At 47.2% G+C, this 18,298-nt stretch overlaps 1 protein-coding gene across 3 annotated transcripts; it reads right to left on the reverse strand.

Moving 5' to 3' along the window:
• Positions 1-8,354: 8,354 nt before the first annotated feature.
• Positions 8,355-16,420, reverse strand: LOC307221888 (chemerin-like receptor 1). 3 transcript variants are annotated; one of them, XM_079986608.1, is made up of 3 exons: positions 16,231-16,420; positions 9,987-10,951; positions 8,355-8,698 (listed from the first exon to the last, which is right to left on the reverse strand). In XM_079986608.1, the coding sequence occupies exons 2-3, from the start codon at positions 10,944-10,946 to the stop codon at positions 8,675-8,677; spliced, it is 984 nt and encodes a 327-aa protein (XP_079842734.1). In that variant the 5' UTR covers positions 10,947-10,951; positions 16,231-16,420; the 3' UTR covers positions 8,355-8,674. The 3 variants fall into 3 exon arrangements, 2 of the variants coding, with proteins under 2 accessions (XP_079842734.1, XP_079842735.1); XR_013841583.1 differs by lacking the exon at positions 8,355-8,698 and adding an exon at positions 8,993-9,440 and having other exon boundaries at positions 9,479-10,951; positions 16,231-16,418; XM_079986609.1 differs by lacking the exon at positions 8,355-8,698 and having other exon boundaries at positions 8,993-10,951; positions 16,231-16,418.
• Between the last annotated feature and the right edge of the window lie 1,878 nt (positions 16,421-18,298).

Raw genomic sequence — 18,298 nt, forward strand, 5'->3', positions numbered from 1 at the left:
ATGATGGTCTTGTCACATCTCTTCTCCTGTGGACCTTGAAAGTGGTGCATCTTCTTTCCGCCAGCAACAGCATTTTGGGACACAGCTTGTTGCCTCTCCATCTCACCATCTCATCAGTATCTTTGTTCTCTCCAGCTGTCGAAACGGCACACCATGAGACGAGACCATTGCAGTTTTTTTTGGTTTCCTGTGGCTCTTGCATCCCAACCCCCAGCAACTCACAGATGAAAATAGGCATGCTTAAATAACTAACCTTCCTTGTTTGCACACCTTATGATCAGACCCAAGCTGCCCTCTGGCCCATTGCATATGGCTGGAGGCTCTACCCTGTCTGCTTCACAGAGGGGCAAAATAAGTTGCCTTATACTGACTCAGACCATTGAAGCATCTGGTTTAGTACTGTCTACACTGGTACAGCTCCTGCCAACCTAGCCGTTCAAAAGCACGTCAAAGTGCAAGTAGATAAATAGGTACCGCTCCGGCGGGAAGGTAAACGGCGTTTCCGTGTGCTGCTCTGGTTCGCCAGAAGCGGCTTAGTCATGCTGGCCACATGACCCGGAAACTGTATGCCGGCTCCCTCGGCCAATAAAGCGAGATGAGCGCCACAACCCCAGAGTCGGCCACGACTGGACCTAATGGTCAGGGGTCCCTTTACCTTTTTTTTACACTGGTACAGATACTGGCAGGGGCATTCCAGGGTTTCAGACCAGGGTCACTGGTGGAGGAATGGGGGCAGAGGGTGAGCGCACTGCCCCTGGCACCATCAGGGAGGGGCATACCATTGCAGCTGCTCCCAGGATACACGCCATGCACCCCCCCATGCTGGGTGCCACGCCCCCACTGATGGCATGCCATGCCCTGGGACGCACGCCACGCCCCCAGGATGCGTGCCAGTCATGCCCCCGCCTGCTCTCCACCCCCGGTGCCAGAGCATGCAGCTTCGCCACTGACCAGGGTCCCTGCCAGTTGTACCTGGAGATACTGGGGACTGAACCCAGGACATTCTGCATGCTGAACAGTTGCTCTAACACTCACCTTTACCACTAATGCTTTAATCATTTACACTTGCCACACCGATTTCAAAACAATGGTGACATGCATTCCTTGTCACTCTTGGCAAAACTGTTCAGAGACAGTCGCTGCACCATCTCACAGAACAATAGAACTGTATGACTAGGTGCAATGCAGGAATCACAAGGAAAGCACCCATGACAGAAGGCCAAGACTCAACATTCAGACAAACGGCCCCCGGTTTTCCTCTTGCCTTCCTTTCATTAGCGGCTGAAATGGAGAGTCCCCCTTGGGTCCCAGTGGATAACATGCATCCTTTTGCTTCTTTAAGTCTTAATTTCCCTGCAAATCCATCTGAAAGGTGCATGGATATGGGGAGGCGAGGAGGAGGAGGGGGTTAGCTATGAGCCATCGCCTGCATTATTTGCGTTCAGCTTCCAGAAGGGCTAAAAGCGGCAGGAGATTATTGCCAATGTGAGCACAATCGTCTCTGCAACTGAGAGGGAGCAAACGCTCTCGAGGCATTGTTCCCAGAAAAACGACGACGATGACAAAAGGAAGCCAGGCGTTCCAAGTGCTGCCTGCGAGGGCTTGGCGAGGATGCTGGCATGCTGAGGAGGTAGTGAGCTCATCTGACATGATGGACCTGCCCTCGCTTAGATTAACAGTGGGAGCACGTAGCTGCTTGAATTCACAGCGCTGCTGGGTTCGAAAGCCGACAGATCAAAAGGAGGTCTCTGTGTCCTGAGGCTACTGCGTAGGCCTGGAACACCCTGGCGTACAAACTGCATGGATCTCTTTGGTTTGCTGCCTGGTTTTCCACCAGTGACCATGTTGACCTGAAGTGGCTACTCCTTTACACCCCTGGAAAATCGGCCTTGTTGATTTGCAAGCAGAGTTTCCAAATGAAGCCTTTCCTCCCTTTTCTGTACAAAAAGCCCATAAGCATTCTGGGGAAAGCTGCCCTTTGCCATCACCACATGTTTTAGGGAAGAACCAGGTACCCTAGGAAGCAGCGGTAGTATAGCGGTTAGAGTGACTGTCTAGTACCTGCTATTCAGTCTCTGACAGTGGAGGTGGAACATAGTCAACTTGGCCAGCAGCCACTGATAGTCCAGCAACATATTTCCTCAGCCCTGATGTAGCTTCATGTCATTTACTCTGACTGGCAGTAACTCTCAAAGCTCTTTCTCAACCCTTCTATCTGAGATCTTTTCGAGCAGCTGTAATGAGCAAAAGATCAGCTTCCTCACGGGTTTGAATTCCAAAGGACAATGAACTCTCCTGTGTGAGTGTCTGAGGGCCCTGCTCTTGCCGCTTACCACCTACCTGGCCTGGGGCGGGGCCTGAAGCCTCACAGGGACTGCTGCGCTCTGCTGCCCAGGAGGACTCTCCTGTGGGAGTGCCTGAGGGCCCTGCTCTTGCCGCTTGCGCCCGCCCTGTGGAATGCCCTCCCATCAGATCTCAAAGCGATAAACAACTACCCGACATTCAGAAGACATCTGAAGGCAGCCCTGTTCAGGGAAGTTTTTAATATGTGACATTTTAGTGTATTTTTCATCTTTGTTGGAAGCCGCCCAGAGTGGCTGGGGAAACCCAGCCAGATGGGCGGGGTACAAATAATAAATTATTATTATTATTATTATTATTATTATTATTATTATTATTATTATCATCATTATTCATACTATCATAATTACTCTCATCAAAACTTAAAATATATTTTTCGGTGCATTGGGCTTGAGATGGTTCCTGCCTACAGTGTGTGCATTTATTGTCATCTTGTGACATGTGGTTTAACGATATGTAACGCATGTGGTCTCCCTTCCGCCTTCCAATTTTTGTCAGTATAACTCTGTGTTAAGCAGGCAGAGTCTGGCAGTATGTATTATTTCTGTGTTTCATTAGGTTCCTTACCCATCCTTTACCGTTTGGGCCCCAGGGAGGGTTACAACAATAAAACATACAATTATACAGTGGTACCTTGGGTTAAGTACTTACGGTAATTCGTTCTGGAGGTCCGTACTTAACCTGAAACTGTTAACCTGAAGCACCACTTTAGCTAATGGGGCCTCCTGCTGCCGCCGCGACGCCGGAGCACGATTTTTGATCTCATCCTGAAGCAAAGTTCTTAACCTGAAGCATTATTTCTGCTTTAGAGGAGTCTGTAACCTGAAGCATATGTAACCTGAAGTGTATGTAACCCGAGGTACCACTGTAATTGAAATTGAAATACTTTATTATCACTTGTACAACTTGTATACAGTGAGATTACACGACCACCCCCCACTCAGCTCTCTTAGTCTTAATTCCTCTTGTTTACTGATGCACATCCACCAAACCCGAAAGTTTATAGAAACTATATTATAGAAACCAAATGAAACAGTTACAACCATGAAACAAGAAAAGGGTAAAATAAACTATATTAAAAAAACAGTTACACACACACACACACACACACACACTGGCACTCTTTGAATATAGTTCCATATTATTATTTTTTTAAAGTTAAAATAGTGCCAATGCAGATGCAGACTGGGATAAAAAGTCTCCACTTAAAAGGCTTGCTGGAAGAGGAAGTTTGGAATAGATACAGGAAAGACAACAAAGATGGTGCACTTTACCCTAGCAATAATAATCATAATTTTTTTTTTGGCACATACAGTGGTACCTCGGGTTGTGAATTTAATTCGTTCTGGAGGTCCGTTCTTAACCTGAAACTGTTCTTAACCCGAGGCACGCTTTCGCTAATGGGGCCTCCTGCTGCTGCCGTGCCGCTGGTGCGCAATTTCCGTTCTCATCCTGGGGCAAAGTTTGCAACCTGGAGCAACTACTTCTGGGTTAGCAGAGTTTGTAACCCAAAGCGTTTGTAACCCGCAGTACCACTGTAAAACTTGGCTAGAGAACTGCATCGGTAAATTTGGAGAAGTGCAAATTGCAAAGGATATCATATGTGTTTCTGTTCGCATGTTGTTTCAGAAAGTGCAAATCATGAAATTTGGCCTTTAAATGCAAACTCAAATAAATTTCTCTGGGCTAATTTTTCTGGGCTAATGTGTTACACCACACTCTGGAGGAGAAAGAAAGGAACTGCTGAAAGGTCATGTATTTGAGCTCTGAGTAGCCAAGCAAAGATTTACATTTGTTTGTCGAATTCCAGAAGGGCCATTCAGTAATAGAATAGCAATAGAAGTCACTCCCTAACTGCCCCGCTCCGCCCCGTCCTGTATTTTGCCAAAACAAAGATGGCAACCCTAGGAAGCTGAGCCCTGAGCACCGCCACAAGCTGGCCAGCTCCCTTAATCCACCCCACCTCCAGCACCAAGTAGTCAAAGGCTGTAGCAACCTTTTTCAGCCATGGGCCGGTCCACTGTCCCTCAGTCCATGTGGTGGGCTGGACTATATTTTTTGCGGGGAAATGAACGAATTCCTATGCCCCACAAATAACCCAGAGATGCATTTTAAATGAAAGCACACATTCAACTCATGTAAAAACACCAGGCAGGCCCCACAAATAACCCAGAGATGCATTTTAAATAAAAGGATACATTCTACTCATGTAAAAATATGCTGGTTTCCGGACCGTCCATGGGACAGATTGAGAAGGCGATTGGGCCGCGTCTGGCCCACGGGCCTTAGGTTGCCTACCCCTGCTGTAGCCTCCGGCGACACGAGGAGGAGGAGGCACGGAGCTGGGGCCTGGCGGCTAGCAGGAAGGAACAAGGGAGGCAGCCACTGCGAGGGCAAAACGGAGCAGCTGAGGCAAGGTGAGTGGAACAGGCACCACCCAGCTGGGGAGATGCTCAGCTTGCCTCTCGCACGATGCGCACCAGGGGGCAGGGGCTCTTCCTGGCAGCAAGTCCCTCTGTTAGGCTAATCCGCACTAAATAATAATAATAATAATAATTTATTATTTGTACCCCGCCCATCTGGCTGGGTTTCCCCAGCCACTCTGGGCGGCTTCCAACAAAGATGAAAAGTGCACTAAAATGTCACATATTAAAAACTTCCCTGAACAGGGCTGCCTTCAGATGTCTTCTGAATGTCAGGTAGTTGTTTATCGCTTTGACATCTGATGGGAGGGCGTTCCACAGGGCGGGCACCACTACCAAGAAGGCCCTCTGCCTGGTTCCCTGTAACTTGGCCTCTCGCAGTGAGGGAACCACCAGAAGGCCTTCAGAGCTGGACCTCAGTGTCCGGGCAGAATGATGGGGGAGGAGACGCTTCTTCAGATATACTGGACCGAGGCCGTTTAGGGCTTTAAATGTCAGCACCAACACTTTAAATTGTGTTCGGAAACACACTAAATCCGCCTGGAAGGGGAGGACAAGCGAAGGAAGGCACTGTCCCAAGCAGAACTGGATTCTTGGGGGGAGGGGCACCTGCCCCTCAATCAAGTAAATCAATAAAAGTAACTAACTGAGGTTCTGCCCCCCCCCCAACATAAATCCTGGCTGCGCCCATGCTTTCTCCCCACATCGATTTATCGTTTTTCGGGCAGCTCTGGTCCTGCTGGAGGGTGGCTGGGAGGGAGGCAGCAGCTGGGACGCCCTACAGCCCCAGTGCCGCCCTTTCCTCCGCTGCTGCAGCCCCATTAAGCACCTCTCTTCCGCTTGGGGGAGAGCCGTGCGAGGAGGACGCAACAGGGTAGTTTTGCGCCCTTCCAAGCAGTCCGATTGGGTTGGTTTGCAGGGCGCACACCTGCCCTGTTGCGTCCTCCTCATGTTGCTCTGGCAGCCCAGCCACTATGCTGATTCCAGCATCCCAAAGCGGAGCAGGCTTTGCGATGCGGATTCCTTGCCCTTCCCGAGCCAGCCTCTGACTGCAGGGAGATTAGCAACAGAAGCCCTTTGATGCTCTTAGGTTCTTTGGACAGCTCAGTCTCTACGCTTTATAAGCGATGCATTCCTGGCGATTAAGCCCTTTCTGGCACCGCTTGTGCAAATGTTCCGAAGAGCTGCTGCTTCTCCTGAAAGGCCACCTGTAAGCAGTTTCCACCTGTAAGCAGCTTCTATCTGAGTCCTGTAGGGGCCTTCCTTTTTACAGGTTAAGCTCTCTTCCTCTCCTGAGTTGCCAAGGGCAACGTTGGAGCCCAGAGAGTTGATGATGAAGAAGTGTGGGGCATTGGCTCTGGAAGAGATCAAAAGGTCAGAGCTACCTTGGCAAAGGAAACACGGTAGTATCTGGCACAGGGAGTGGAAATCACTATCAAAGTTATGAAGTTCTACATTATGCAGTGCCAATTTACTTCACATTTTACTAACCTGGAACAAAGGCGCTGGAAAATAAGAGGAATTCTAAGGGACAATGAAATTAAATTTATATTGGTCTAGGTTTTGAGTTACACATAATTCTTCGTCACTAGCAGAACAGGAAGACAGCTGCTGAGAAGCTTTCCTATTGGGCAGTGAATATCAATATGTCCTATGCCTGGCTCCCACAAGTCCATTCAGGGCATGATCCAGTGCTTTGGAGTGGCCTTGATGTGACATGGCATGATCCAGGGCAGTCTAACCTGGATCTGGGCCCCAAACTGATTCAGGGGCCTTGCACAGTTTAATTAGCCAGTCATCTGCAGCTGCTTAATTAGCCAGACATCTGAACGATTTCCCGTACTGTTTGTAATGGTGTATTCTAGTTCACGATGTGGTTGTACAGAAAGACTTTTCTGCATGGACGAAGGACACGGAACCGGCAGAAGGGATTTCTCCTTGATGCTTCTTCTTGCCTCTAGGTGGCAATATAAACCCAGGTCTGAAAGCAGGCACACTGTACCTAGCCGGTGAGGTTGTATAATAGCAATTATGAGGAGATTAGAGCGTTTGCTGAGCTGGCATTTTCAGAGGACGTGTTATGATTACTCTGACATTTACAAAAGGGGCTGGAGGAATTAGGGAAGTCTGGGGTATAGGGAAGGGCATCTGGACTGTGCAGTGTGCTGTTCACCCCTGTCTATACACCTGGGTTTTCCCAGTCATTACCAAGATTTCAAAGGTAGAACACCTTTTTGGGTTTCCTAAAAAAAAGCTCAACTCAACAACTTTTGGGGTTTCCTAGTTTTTACTTTTTGAAATATGGCAACCCTACATGACCCCTGAATATTGGCCACCTTGACAGGGGCATTCTTGTGTTTTAAAAAATTGCAAGATAAAGTGGAAATGTGAATATCTCAATTTAAGATTGGGGGGGAGGGGAAATGAGAAACTGAGAGAAACTGAAATGGGTAGATTCCTCCACCCAAGGTCCCTTCCCAGTCTAAAATTCTGTGATTATTTTTTTTTAATCTACTCTCAACCTCCAGCCAATGTTTCAGAGTACAGCCCCAGATGATTTGGTGAGATAACAGAATGCCCCTTCCGATCTTCAGGAGGAGGGGGGGTTGTGGGATCACGACCCCGCCCACACTCTGCGAGGCTGGCGTCAGCCTCGCAGGAGACAGGGATTCACCCAATTAGCATACCCTGTGGCGCCAGCCAATTGGCTGGCGGCAGGGGCGGGCCTTCCTAGGGCCACTTAAGGTCAGGGCAGCCCCTGGCTCGCCCCCTTTCTTCCCTGGAGACGACGCAGTTTCCCTCCCACCCGCCCTTTAGGTTTTGCCACTGACCTTGCTATGGGCTTCGGCTGGTCGCCGCAAGGGGCCTGGTAGGAGTTTTTCCATTTGGCTAATTGGCTGGTTTTGTGAGCCACTTGGTTTTTTCGCCTACCTCGTAGCAAATCGTCACAACTCCCTCGGTTTTGGCGGTAGGCATTGGCCGGGGTATTATCATGCAGATGAGGTTGGGGGGGAGGAACGCCATCACCTCCCCCAATGCTTGAAGGGTAGTTCGTTAAAGGACTCCGAGGGGCGACGCCTCGTCCGAAACCTACGGAGGCTAGGGCCTAAAGCGCGCCCCCGAGCGGTAACCCCTCGGGGAGCGCCTAGGGATATGCATCTCGGGTGGCTCCCCCTGTTGGTGTTTAACCCTTCCCGGTCAGACCGGATAGTCGGTTAGGGCCAATGCCTAAAGCCAATACCCTTCTTTCCTGTAATCAATAAAGTTGTGGCCATTTTCGCCCATTAACCTAAAACTCTGTGTCCGTTGTCTTCATTTATTCCACCTGTGGGGGGGAGGGAATAGCCACACAAATGCCTTTGAGCAAGCATTTCTTGATAACACATTGCCTTGCCATTTCCAAAGATATATCTTTGCATCCATGATGGGCCCTGCAGTGACCCAGGGATTAGGCAGGAGGAAAATGCAGGTCAGGATCAAGCCTTATCAAAAGGAATGGAATGGCCTCATGAGACAGAATGTAGTTGAGACAGAGTATAGTTGAGTAGGAACTTTATGTGTGCAATGTGTGCAATAATTGAACCTTCTAAGAAAGACAGAGAAAAAGGAAAGACAAATTAGGTTGATGGATAATATAATATACCTGTTCTTTGGAAAGAGACTGTCTAGACTGTGTATTGTTTATGAGGTAGTCCTGAAAGGATAGGAGAGTGTCCTTTAGAGGATAGAAAGCTGTAACACACACCTCCCTGAGTACAGATGGCCGAGGGATAATGAAACCAGGTGGCGGCGGCGATGGGGACAGACAACTTCTTCAAAGGCAATTTTGCACGTGTTCACACTAAGCTGAAATTTCTAGAATGTCCTTTCTCTTCCATTTTATTCGCTGCTTATATCCTGCGTTTTTGCTTTCCCTAGGGAAGCCATAGCATAGGACAGCAAAACAGAAAACAACTCAATTAGCAGATCGGAATGGAAGTCAATATAACATAATGTAGCAAATATCAAAATAGAAAACAAGCCAAAATTAAATTCACACCAAATGCATCCTATTAAAGCCCAGAGTTAATTCAAATCCAATTTCAAAATTTACTGAAGCCCTGTGACCAATTTGCAGATGATACCAAACTGGAAGCAGTAGCTAATGCTACAGAAGACAGAATTGGGGTGCCAAACGACCTTAACAGATTGGAGAACTGGACCAAAAGTAATGAAACAAATTTTAATAGATACAAATGTAAGGTTCTGCACTTAGAAAGAAATAACCAGTTGCAGATGGGGAGCACCTGGCTTGCTAGTAGTACATGTGAAAAGGATCTAGGGGTCTTAGTAGACCACAAGCTTGATGTGAGTCAACAGCATGATGCATCAGCAGAAAAGAAAAAAGGCTAATGTTCTTCTAGGCTGCATCAAGTATAGTGTCCAGATCAAGGGAAGTAATAGCACCACTCTATTCTGCTTTGGTCAGACCACACCTGGAGTCCTGTGACCAGGTCTGGGCACCACAATTTAAGCTTGAGCTGGAAGGTGTGCAGAGGAGAGTGACCAAGATGATCAAGGGTCTGGAAACCAAGCCTTATGAGGAATGGTTGAGGGAGCTGGGTATGTTTAGCCTGGATGAAACTGGGTGGAAATATGATAGCCATCTTCAAATATCTTTGCCATTATTTTCTGGACCAGAGCAGGCCCAAGACACTTGGTGGCCCAAGGCAGATGCTCCTCACTCCTCAGTTCTAAATCAAGGTGCAAAGTTTCCAAGGCTAGTCAAGTTGTTTTGGCTCCAGAGGCAAAAAATCAAAAACCATCTCACCCCTCTCTGACAGAAAAATACAATATGATTAAGCTAAATAATAGAGTTTTCATAACACCCAAAGTCTGCTTCTGGAGGCAGCTGCCTTAGTCTGCCTACTGCTCTAGGTAGTGGTTGAAATTAGGTCCAGATGCAGAGGGAAATGGGCAGTGTTTAGGTGGAGGCAAGAAGCCCACAGAAGTCATCTTTCTGGAGAGCACATTTAAAGCCTAGACCCAACTCTGGGTATCAAGGAAGTCACAGGTACAGAATCAATGTCAGCTCTCCTGATCACCAGATCTCTTGTTACAGGCAATGCAACCTCCCATCTTTTCTGAAAGTAAAATAGCCAGGGGACCTCATGGCAAAGCCTTCCCTGTGAGAATGTCCCAACATTTCACTGCTTCTCAGACCTTCTGACTAAGGCTCTGTGATGCTTCTGCCCCAGCGGAGACCTCATCCTCTTCAGTTAGTGCTTTGCGGAAGAGCCCCAAGAAAGAAGCCCGCCGATGGAGGCCCCTGTTTCGGACATACCCCACAAAGCCATACAGTACGGGGTTGACACAACTGTGGAGGTACGCCAGAGCATTTGACAGCTTGAGCCCAATCCCCCACATGTGCTTTTCTACTGACACGGTGCTGAGAAGTACGAAGATGTGGTGGGGGAGCCAGCAGACGAAGAAGAGAACCACAATGGTGGCCACCAAAGCGAAGGTGCGGTGGGAGCCCTCCCAGCGCCGTCCTCGGAGCTTGCAAATCAGAACCAAGTAGGCCACAGCGATGATGATGAAAGGCACCAGGAACGCTCCAAAGAACCTGCTCAGCCTCAGAGGCAGGTCTGTGGCTCTCTTGAGATCTCCCCGATAGACACAGTAGGGCAATCCATTTTTTATTTCAACATGGCGCACCACCAGATAAGGGATGCTGAAGGCGAGAGCTAGCATCCATGCCCCAGCGCATGCCAGGACTTGAAAGCGAGGGCCCTGGTGGTTGCGGGCCCAGACGGGCCTCGCGATCAACAGGCAGCGGTGTACGCTGATGACGGTGAGGACGAAGACGCTGGTGAAGACCGTGAGGTAGCGGGCGAAAGCATGGAGCTTGCACAAGGCAAGGCCAAAGGGCCAGCTGGAGTACATGATCTCCTGCACAAGGGCAGGGATACGGCCGGCCGAGAAGAGAAGGTCTGCCACAGCCAGGTTGAGGTAGCAGGTGGAGGTGAAGGTTTTGCGCTTCTCCCGCTTGGCTACGGCCCACACCACCAGCCCGTTGCCGCTAACGCCCAGGATCAGAATGATGACGTTGGTTACTATGGCGATGTGGCGCATGGCGGCTTCCACCGGTGTGGTGTCAACCTGGTCAGCTGAGGAGTTCATGATGTCTGCAGAAAGGAAAAAGGCCATATTTAGTGTCTTTCCCCCCGCTCTAAATCTCACACCTTGGATTATTGGCAATATGCTAAAAAAAATACTGGCTTAATACCTGTGGGGGGCCGCCATATTGCTGTGGTACCAGTTAGTGCAGAGCCCCTAAATATGCTATCAGTGGGAATGAATGGGACCTGTAAGAATAGTTGTAGTGTGGAGTGCCCTTGTTCAGTGTTCCAGCCAGCCGGCCATTCCTTCTCTCAAGATAGTCCATTCCTCTCCTTCCAGCTGCGTGGGGCTATCTTTGAGGGTGACCCGGAAACTGCAATTAATCCAGAATGCGGCAGCTAGACTGGTGACTGGGAGCGGCCGCCGGGACCACATAACACTGGTTCTGAGAGACCTGCATTGCCTCCCAGTACGTTTCTGAGCACGATTCAAAGTGTTGGTGCTGACCTTTAAAGCCCTAAACGGCCTCGGTCCTGTATACCTGAAGGAGCGTCTTTACCCCCAGCGTTCAGCACGGATGCTGAGGTCCAGCGCCGTGGGCCTTCTGGCGGTTCCCTCATTGCAAGAAGTGAGGCTACAGGGAACCAGGCAGAGGGCCTTCTCAGTAGTGGCGCCCGCCCTGTGGAACGCCCTCCCAGCAGATGTCAAGGAAATGAACAACTATCTGACTTTTAGAAGACATCTGAAGGCAACCCAAATTTGAATGGATCATCACCCCAAATTTGAATGGATGAGATTGACTCTCTATGCAATTTTGCAAGGGCGTCCATTCTGCAACGTCCTGTTCTTTCACACCTTAATCTGCCTTGCAGCTTTACTTCCTGTTTGATCAGAGAGCCAAACCATATGTGATCTTAACTTCATAGTTCTGCCCTTGAGGGCAAGTGTTTCCTCCTTAAGAAATATCTGAGAGGGGAAGACAGCAATCTAGATTAGCACTCTGGTGTGACACTACGTTCACAATTCAAAGTGTTGGTGTAGACCTTTAAAGCCCTAAACAGCCTCAGACCAGTATACCTGAAGGAGCATCTCCACCCCCATCGTTCTGCCCAGACACTGAGATCCAGCACTGAGGGCCTTCTGGCAATTCCCCCATTACGAGAAGCCAAGTTACAGGGAACCAGGCAGAGGGCCTTCTCGGTAGTGGCACCCGCCCTGTGGAACACCCTCCCATCAGATGTCAAAGAGATAAACAACTACCTGACATTCAGAAGACATCTTAAGGCAGCCCTGTTCAGGGAAGATTTTTAATATGTAACGCTGTATTGTTTTAAATACTTGACTGGGAGCCGCCCAGAGTGGCTGGGGAAACCTAGCCAGATGGGCAGGGTATAAATAAATTATTATTATTATTATTATTATTATTATTATTATTATTATTCCAGCTCCCCTCTCCCTGCAATAGACATTCAGCATTCTGTGATCACTGAGCATCTTCAGTCTTTATTGGCCGGTCTTAGATTTTGATTTATTTCTTAGGCTTCTCTCATCTATCTATCTATCTATCTATCTATCTATCTATCTGGTACAGTGGTACCTCGGTTGTCCAACGTAATCCATTCCAGAGGAACATTTAACTTCTGAAACATTCTACAACCGAGGCACAAAGGGCAGTCTGCAAAGTCAATGGAGAAAATTGGAAAAAATAAATAAATAGTGGAAGCCGTTCGACTTCCGAGGCACATTCGAAAACTGAAGCAATTTCTTCCAGGTTTTGGGTGCTTGAAAACCAAAACGTTCGGCTTCTGAGACACTTGAAAAACGAGGCACCACTGTATTTTGCATGTGCCAACTGAGAGTTGTATCCAACTAAGTTTTATTCAGAGTAGACCCATTGAAATTAATGGCTCCAAATTAGGCATGACTAGGGATGGAAGGATATACCAAATTTGGCATTTTTCCTCCCTTATTTTTCTGGTCTTAAATTTGGTTCTCCACATTTTGGCAGCAATTTAAAGAATGACAATTTTCGAGCATTTTAGTGCAATTTTCTCTTAATAAACACATTTTTAATGCCATTTTGACTGATGTACACTTTGGGGGTGGTGGTGGTTGGAAAACGTGTTAGGAGAACTTGCCTGAGAACTGTAGGCCTAGATTCAATCCCACTTCTACAATGCAAGGCACACACCCTGTAATGAAGCAAACCGCTGAAACAATACTAATTGCTTCTTAGAATTACTGCTTATAAGTAAGTCCTCCTGAATTCAATGAGGTATGTTGGATGAGGAATGCCAGAACATTCGCATATAAGAACATAAGATGAGCCTGCGGAATGAGCCTGCCATTTTCCATCAAGTCCAGCATTCTGTTCTCACAATGGTCAACTAGGTGCCTGCGGGAACTAGCAAACAGGAACTGAAAACAAGAGCGTTCTCCAATCCCGCAGCTTCTAACAACTGGCCTAAGGAATAACTCTTGAGATGGCAGTGATAACCTGGTTTAATCTCTAGGCTGAGCATCTGTGAGGACTCACCATGCCTGGGCTACTCATGTGCAATCACAATGCAAGCAGAACTATCTATACGCTTCCAATATCACAATCTGCATCTGCAACAGCTTCTTGATGTGATTTTCTCTTTAGGCTGCCAAGCTTGACTGTGTCTTGCTCCCCCGAGGCCCTCCTTCACCCCATGCCTGGAGCATCACACATTCTGGAAGTTGTGAAACCAGCGACAACACTGAGCTCAGAAGAGACCACAACTTCCCCTTTGTGGGCTGAGACGGCAGCTTCCCCCATCGTCTGAAAAGCCAGAGGAGCTGGTCCAAAACGAGTCCTTGAGTAAAAGTTTGTGGTGACACAGATGCCATCCAATGCTGGCGCAGAACCAAAAATGCCTTGTGCAGTTTTGCGACCATTCCCTGTTTTTTTAACAATATCAACAATTATACATGCTGTCCACCTGACTGGTTAGTTGTTTATTTCCTTGACATCTGATGGGAGGGCGTTCCACAGGGTGGGTGCCACCACCGAGGAGGCCCGCTTCCTGTAACCTCACTTCTCACAATGAGGGAACCCCCAGAAGGCCCTCAGAGCTGGACCTCAGTGTTTGGGCTGAGTGATTGGGGATGGAGATGCTCCTTCAGGTAAACATTAACGGGGGCTGGGGGCGGGCAGAGCGGGGCAGAATTTCACTTGGAAATTATTGAAAAGAGAGGTAGAGTCTGGTGAAATCCAATCAACAAATCAACCATTTTATTTCCACGCCACCTTTCCAAAGTTAAAACTATGCCCAGGGTAAAATTGCAGAGTTTTGAAAAATTAAAAAACAAAGTGCAAGATTGGCTTCATTATTACCAAATAATGGAGGCATATAATTTGGATAAAAAAGTTGGCTTCCAGGTGGAAAAATCAAAATTGGAAACAGAATTGTTAGATCCCAAAACTAAGAATTTGTCAAGAATGTATAATTTGCTGTTGAAATGGAACGCTCAGGATGAAACGGTGAAATCTGCTATGATTAAATGGGCACAAGATGTTGGACATAACATAATGATGGCTGACTGGGAACAGTTATGGACCACAGGTATGAAATTTACGGCATGTAATGCCCTAAGAGAGAATTTAATGAAAATGATTTACAGGTGGTACATGACACCAGTCAAGCTTGCAAAAATCTACCATTTGCCCGAAAATAAATGTTGGAAATGTAATGAGACTGAAGGTACATTTTTTCACCTTTGGTGGACATGCCCAAGGATTAAGACATTCTGGGAGATGATTTATAATGAAATGAAAAAGGTATTTAAATATACCTTTCTGAAGAAACCAGAGGCCTTTCTCCTGGGCATGGTCGGCCAATTGGTGCCAAAGAAGGACAGAACTTTCTTTATGTATGCAACAACAGCAGCAATAATACTCATCGCAAAGTATTGGAAGACACAAGATTTACCCACCCGGGAAGAATGGCAGATGAAGTTGATTGACTATATGGAACTGGCGGAAATGACTGGCAGAATCCAAGACCAGGGAGAAGAGTCGGTGGAAGAAGATTGGAAAAAAATTAAAGATTATTTACAGAAATATTGTAAAATTAATGAGCTTTAGAAAAATGGTGGAATGAAGTTATATGGCTTTGGCAGAAATGTTATAAGGAACTAGGTACAGATAGACTGTTAATGTGTTAAAGGGAAAAAACAAGGTCAGAATATGTTAAGATTAATTACAGGACAGAAAATAGAGGAAGATGGAAAGGAGTTGCTGAAACAGTTAATTGAAGTGTAATACAAAAAGGGAGGTGTGAGGAAGTCAATGAAACAAGTGAATGAAAGATAAGCTTGAAAATATTGCAAGTGTTTTTAATTGTTTTTGTTTTGTTTTGTTAATTTAATGTTTTATGTAGTGTTTTTGTATTGTATTATATTGATTTGTTTAATTCTTTTTCTTTTTTTGTAATCTTTAAATTTTTAATAAATATTATTTTTTTAAAAAGTAAAACTATGCCCAGGGTGACAATCAGGGGGCAGGCCACGAGGCAAGATGGAGAGGAAGACAGGGCAGGAAAACTGAGTGGGAAAGTCTGCGACCTACTGTATCTTCTCAGGATACCTCTCTTTCCTTCTCAACAGGATCGAAGCCTCTGCTTAACAATTGTTGAGGCACCAATTCTGTGGGGTGTGGGTGCTGCTTGATAAACAGCTCCCTCCCCACAAAAAAGCCACTTGTGATGCAGTGCTACACAGGACCAGAGCCTCCTGTCTAGCAGCTGTTAAGCAAGAAAATCTAATCCTGCATGTTGCCACGCACCCTTGTTTTCACAGAACCATAGAATTGTACAGGTGAATGGGACCCCCGCAAGTCTTCTGGTCCAACCCCCTGCAGTTGGGAAAATGAGACTCTAAGAGGAACTGAACTGGACCGATGAAATGGGTTTCCAAGTCAAGCACACAGTGTCCCTCAGTTGCTGATGAGATGAGATGCCTCTGGGAAACCCACAAGCAGGCAATGAGGATCAGGATCTGTGATCTACATAATGAAGTATCAGTGTGCCAGGCCTTTGGGGAAATAACCCACGATGGAGCTGAACTGCCAACAAAGAGGCAGTTAAAAAAGAGCTTTTAAGAGAGTTGCTCACTTTAAGCATATTGATTCCTCCCATCCTGGTCCCTCTGTGGTTGCAAAATAGGTTTTTCAGGTATTTGAAAGACTGCAAAAGCCTTCCGCACCTCCTTGATCAGGAGCCACAGGGGAGCAGAAATGAATTACGGGGGCAACAACAGCTCTTTCCTCCCGCCTTCAAGTTTGAAAAGAAAGCCCACGACAGGCCACAGGTCCTGCACATACCTTGGCTCACTATGTGAAGATTCCAGATGCCTTCAGGACAAGCTGGTTCTTAGCCAGGGATGTATTCAATGGCCGTCTCCTCTCCAGTGAGTTATATCAATACAAGGAGGGAGACAGCGAAAGCTCGGTTGCAACAAAGACTGAAGTACACAACAGTTTGTTCCTCACTTTGCACAACCCGGACAGTGATGCAACAAATGGGGCAGGGAAATCAGTAGCTGTGACATCCGAGTGCTCAGTTCCCAGGAGACTCTTAGGAACAAAGGAACGTGCCTTATACCATGCCAGATCTCTGGCTCGTCCAGGCCAGTGTGGTTTACACTGGCTGGCAGAGGCTCTGTAGGGTTCCAGGCAGCCCTACCTGGAGATTCTGGGGACTGAATACATGCAAGTCAGGAACTCTGCCACTGAGCTATGGCCCTTCCCTCCTGCAGGGAAAGTATGGAGCAATGATCAGAGAGAGCACAGGCTGTTAGTGAGTTCCAAGTACTGGAAGTGGGGTGGTGGTCATGCAGTCATGTCTACAGTGGGTTGCAAGACCTCAAAAGCCACAACACATTTCATTTTTATTGAACTGAGAACCAAACCACGTGTGACCCACATGGCATAATTCTGCCCTCAAGCAAATTCCCTGCAATTTGCATTGGGTGAACCAATGCGAGGAATTGCATTGAAATACTTGGGTGGGTGGGTGTTGTTTTATTTGGGGTGGGGTGGGGGGTTGCTTCAAATTGTTTTTAAATGTTATGTGCTAATTTGGATATTTGTATTTGTTATATGTTAATTTGGATTGCCCTGTGTGCACGTCGTAGGGGGCGTGCCGACATGACAAATGCACGCCCCATTGCATGCACACGCTGTTATTCTAAAGCAGCAATGCAGCAGCAAGCAAAGGCTATAGCAGCCAAGTCAGCTGCTTGTGGCTGCAAAGCCAGACAGGATGTATGTGACTGTTGCCATGGAAACAAAGGGGCAGTCCATTCTCCTTATTGAGCACAGGATGTGAGCTCAGTGTGTGTGTCATATGACCTGTACAGGATGTACATGGGTGGAGTTTGGAGTTTCTCTCTGTTTGTTGAAGAGAGCAGACATGTTTTCTCTTTTACTGTTTTCTCTTTTACCATGTGGAATTGGAGGGTGGGGGGAAGCCCCTTCATTTAAATATTTCATGTGCCCGGGCACCCAGGGTCCTGCATAGTCGGCACCTGTGCGCCAATCTAGAGCAATAGAATATCATACAGCAACATAACCACTCCCTTTATCCCTGTCCCTCACCCAGATACAGACTGTTGGGTGTTCTTGGACTAAAACCACTTGTCCTGCTAGCTACGGGTGATGGGAATCATAGTCCAACAACTCAAGATTGAGGAAGGCTGCTCTAGATTGATGATGATGATAATAATAATAATTGATTTATATCCCGCCCATCTGTCTGGGTTTCCCCAGCCACTCTGGGTGGCTTCCAACAAAGATTAAAAATACATTAAAACATCAGTCATTAAAAACTTCCCTAAACAGGGCTGCCTTCAGATGTCTTCTAAATGTCAGATAGTTGTTTATCTCTTTGACATCTGATGGGAGGGTGTTCCACAGGGCGGGTGCCACTACCGAGAAGGCCCTCTGCCTGGTTCCCTGTAACTTGGCTTCTCGTAATGGGGGAATTGCCAGAAGGCCCTCAGTGCTGGATCTCAGTGTCTGGGCAGAACGATGGGGGTGGAGATGCTCCTTCAGGTATACTGGTCTGAGGCTGTTTAGGGCTTTAAAGGTCTACACCAACACTTTGAATTGTGAACGTAGTGTCACACCAGAGTGCTAATCTAGATTGCTGTCTTCCCCTCTCAGATATTTCTTAAGGAGGAAACACTTGCCCTCAAGGGCAGAACTATGAAGTTAAGATCACATATGGTTTGACTCTCTGATCAAACAGGAAGTAAAGCTGCAAGGCAGATTAAGGTGTGAAAGAACAGGACGTTGCAGAATGGACGCCCTTGCAAAATTGCATAGAGAGTCAATCTCATCCATTCAAATTTGGGGTGATTATCAACATTGGAGAAGGGGGTTTTGAGAC

This window comes from Podarcis cretensis (assembly GCF_951804945.1).
Source record: "Podarcis cretensis genome assembly, chromosome: 8".
In the NCBI taxonomy this organism is placed as follows: Eukaryota; Metazoa; Chordata; class Lepidosauria; order Squamata; family Lacertidae; genus Podarcis; species Podarcis cretensis.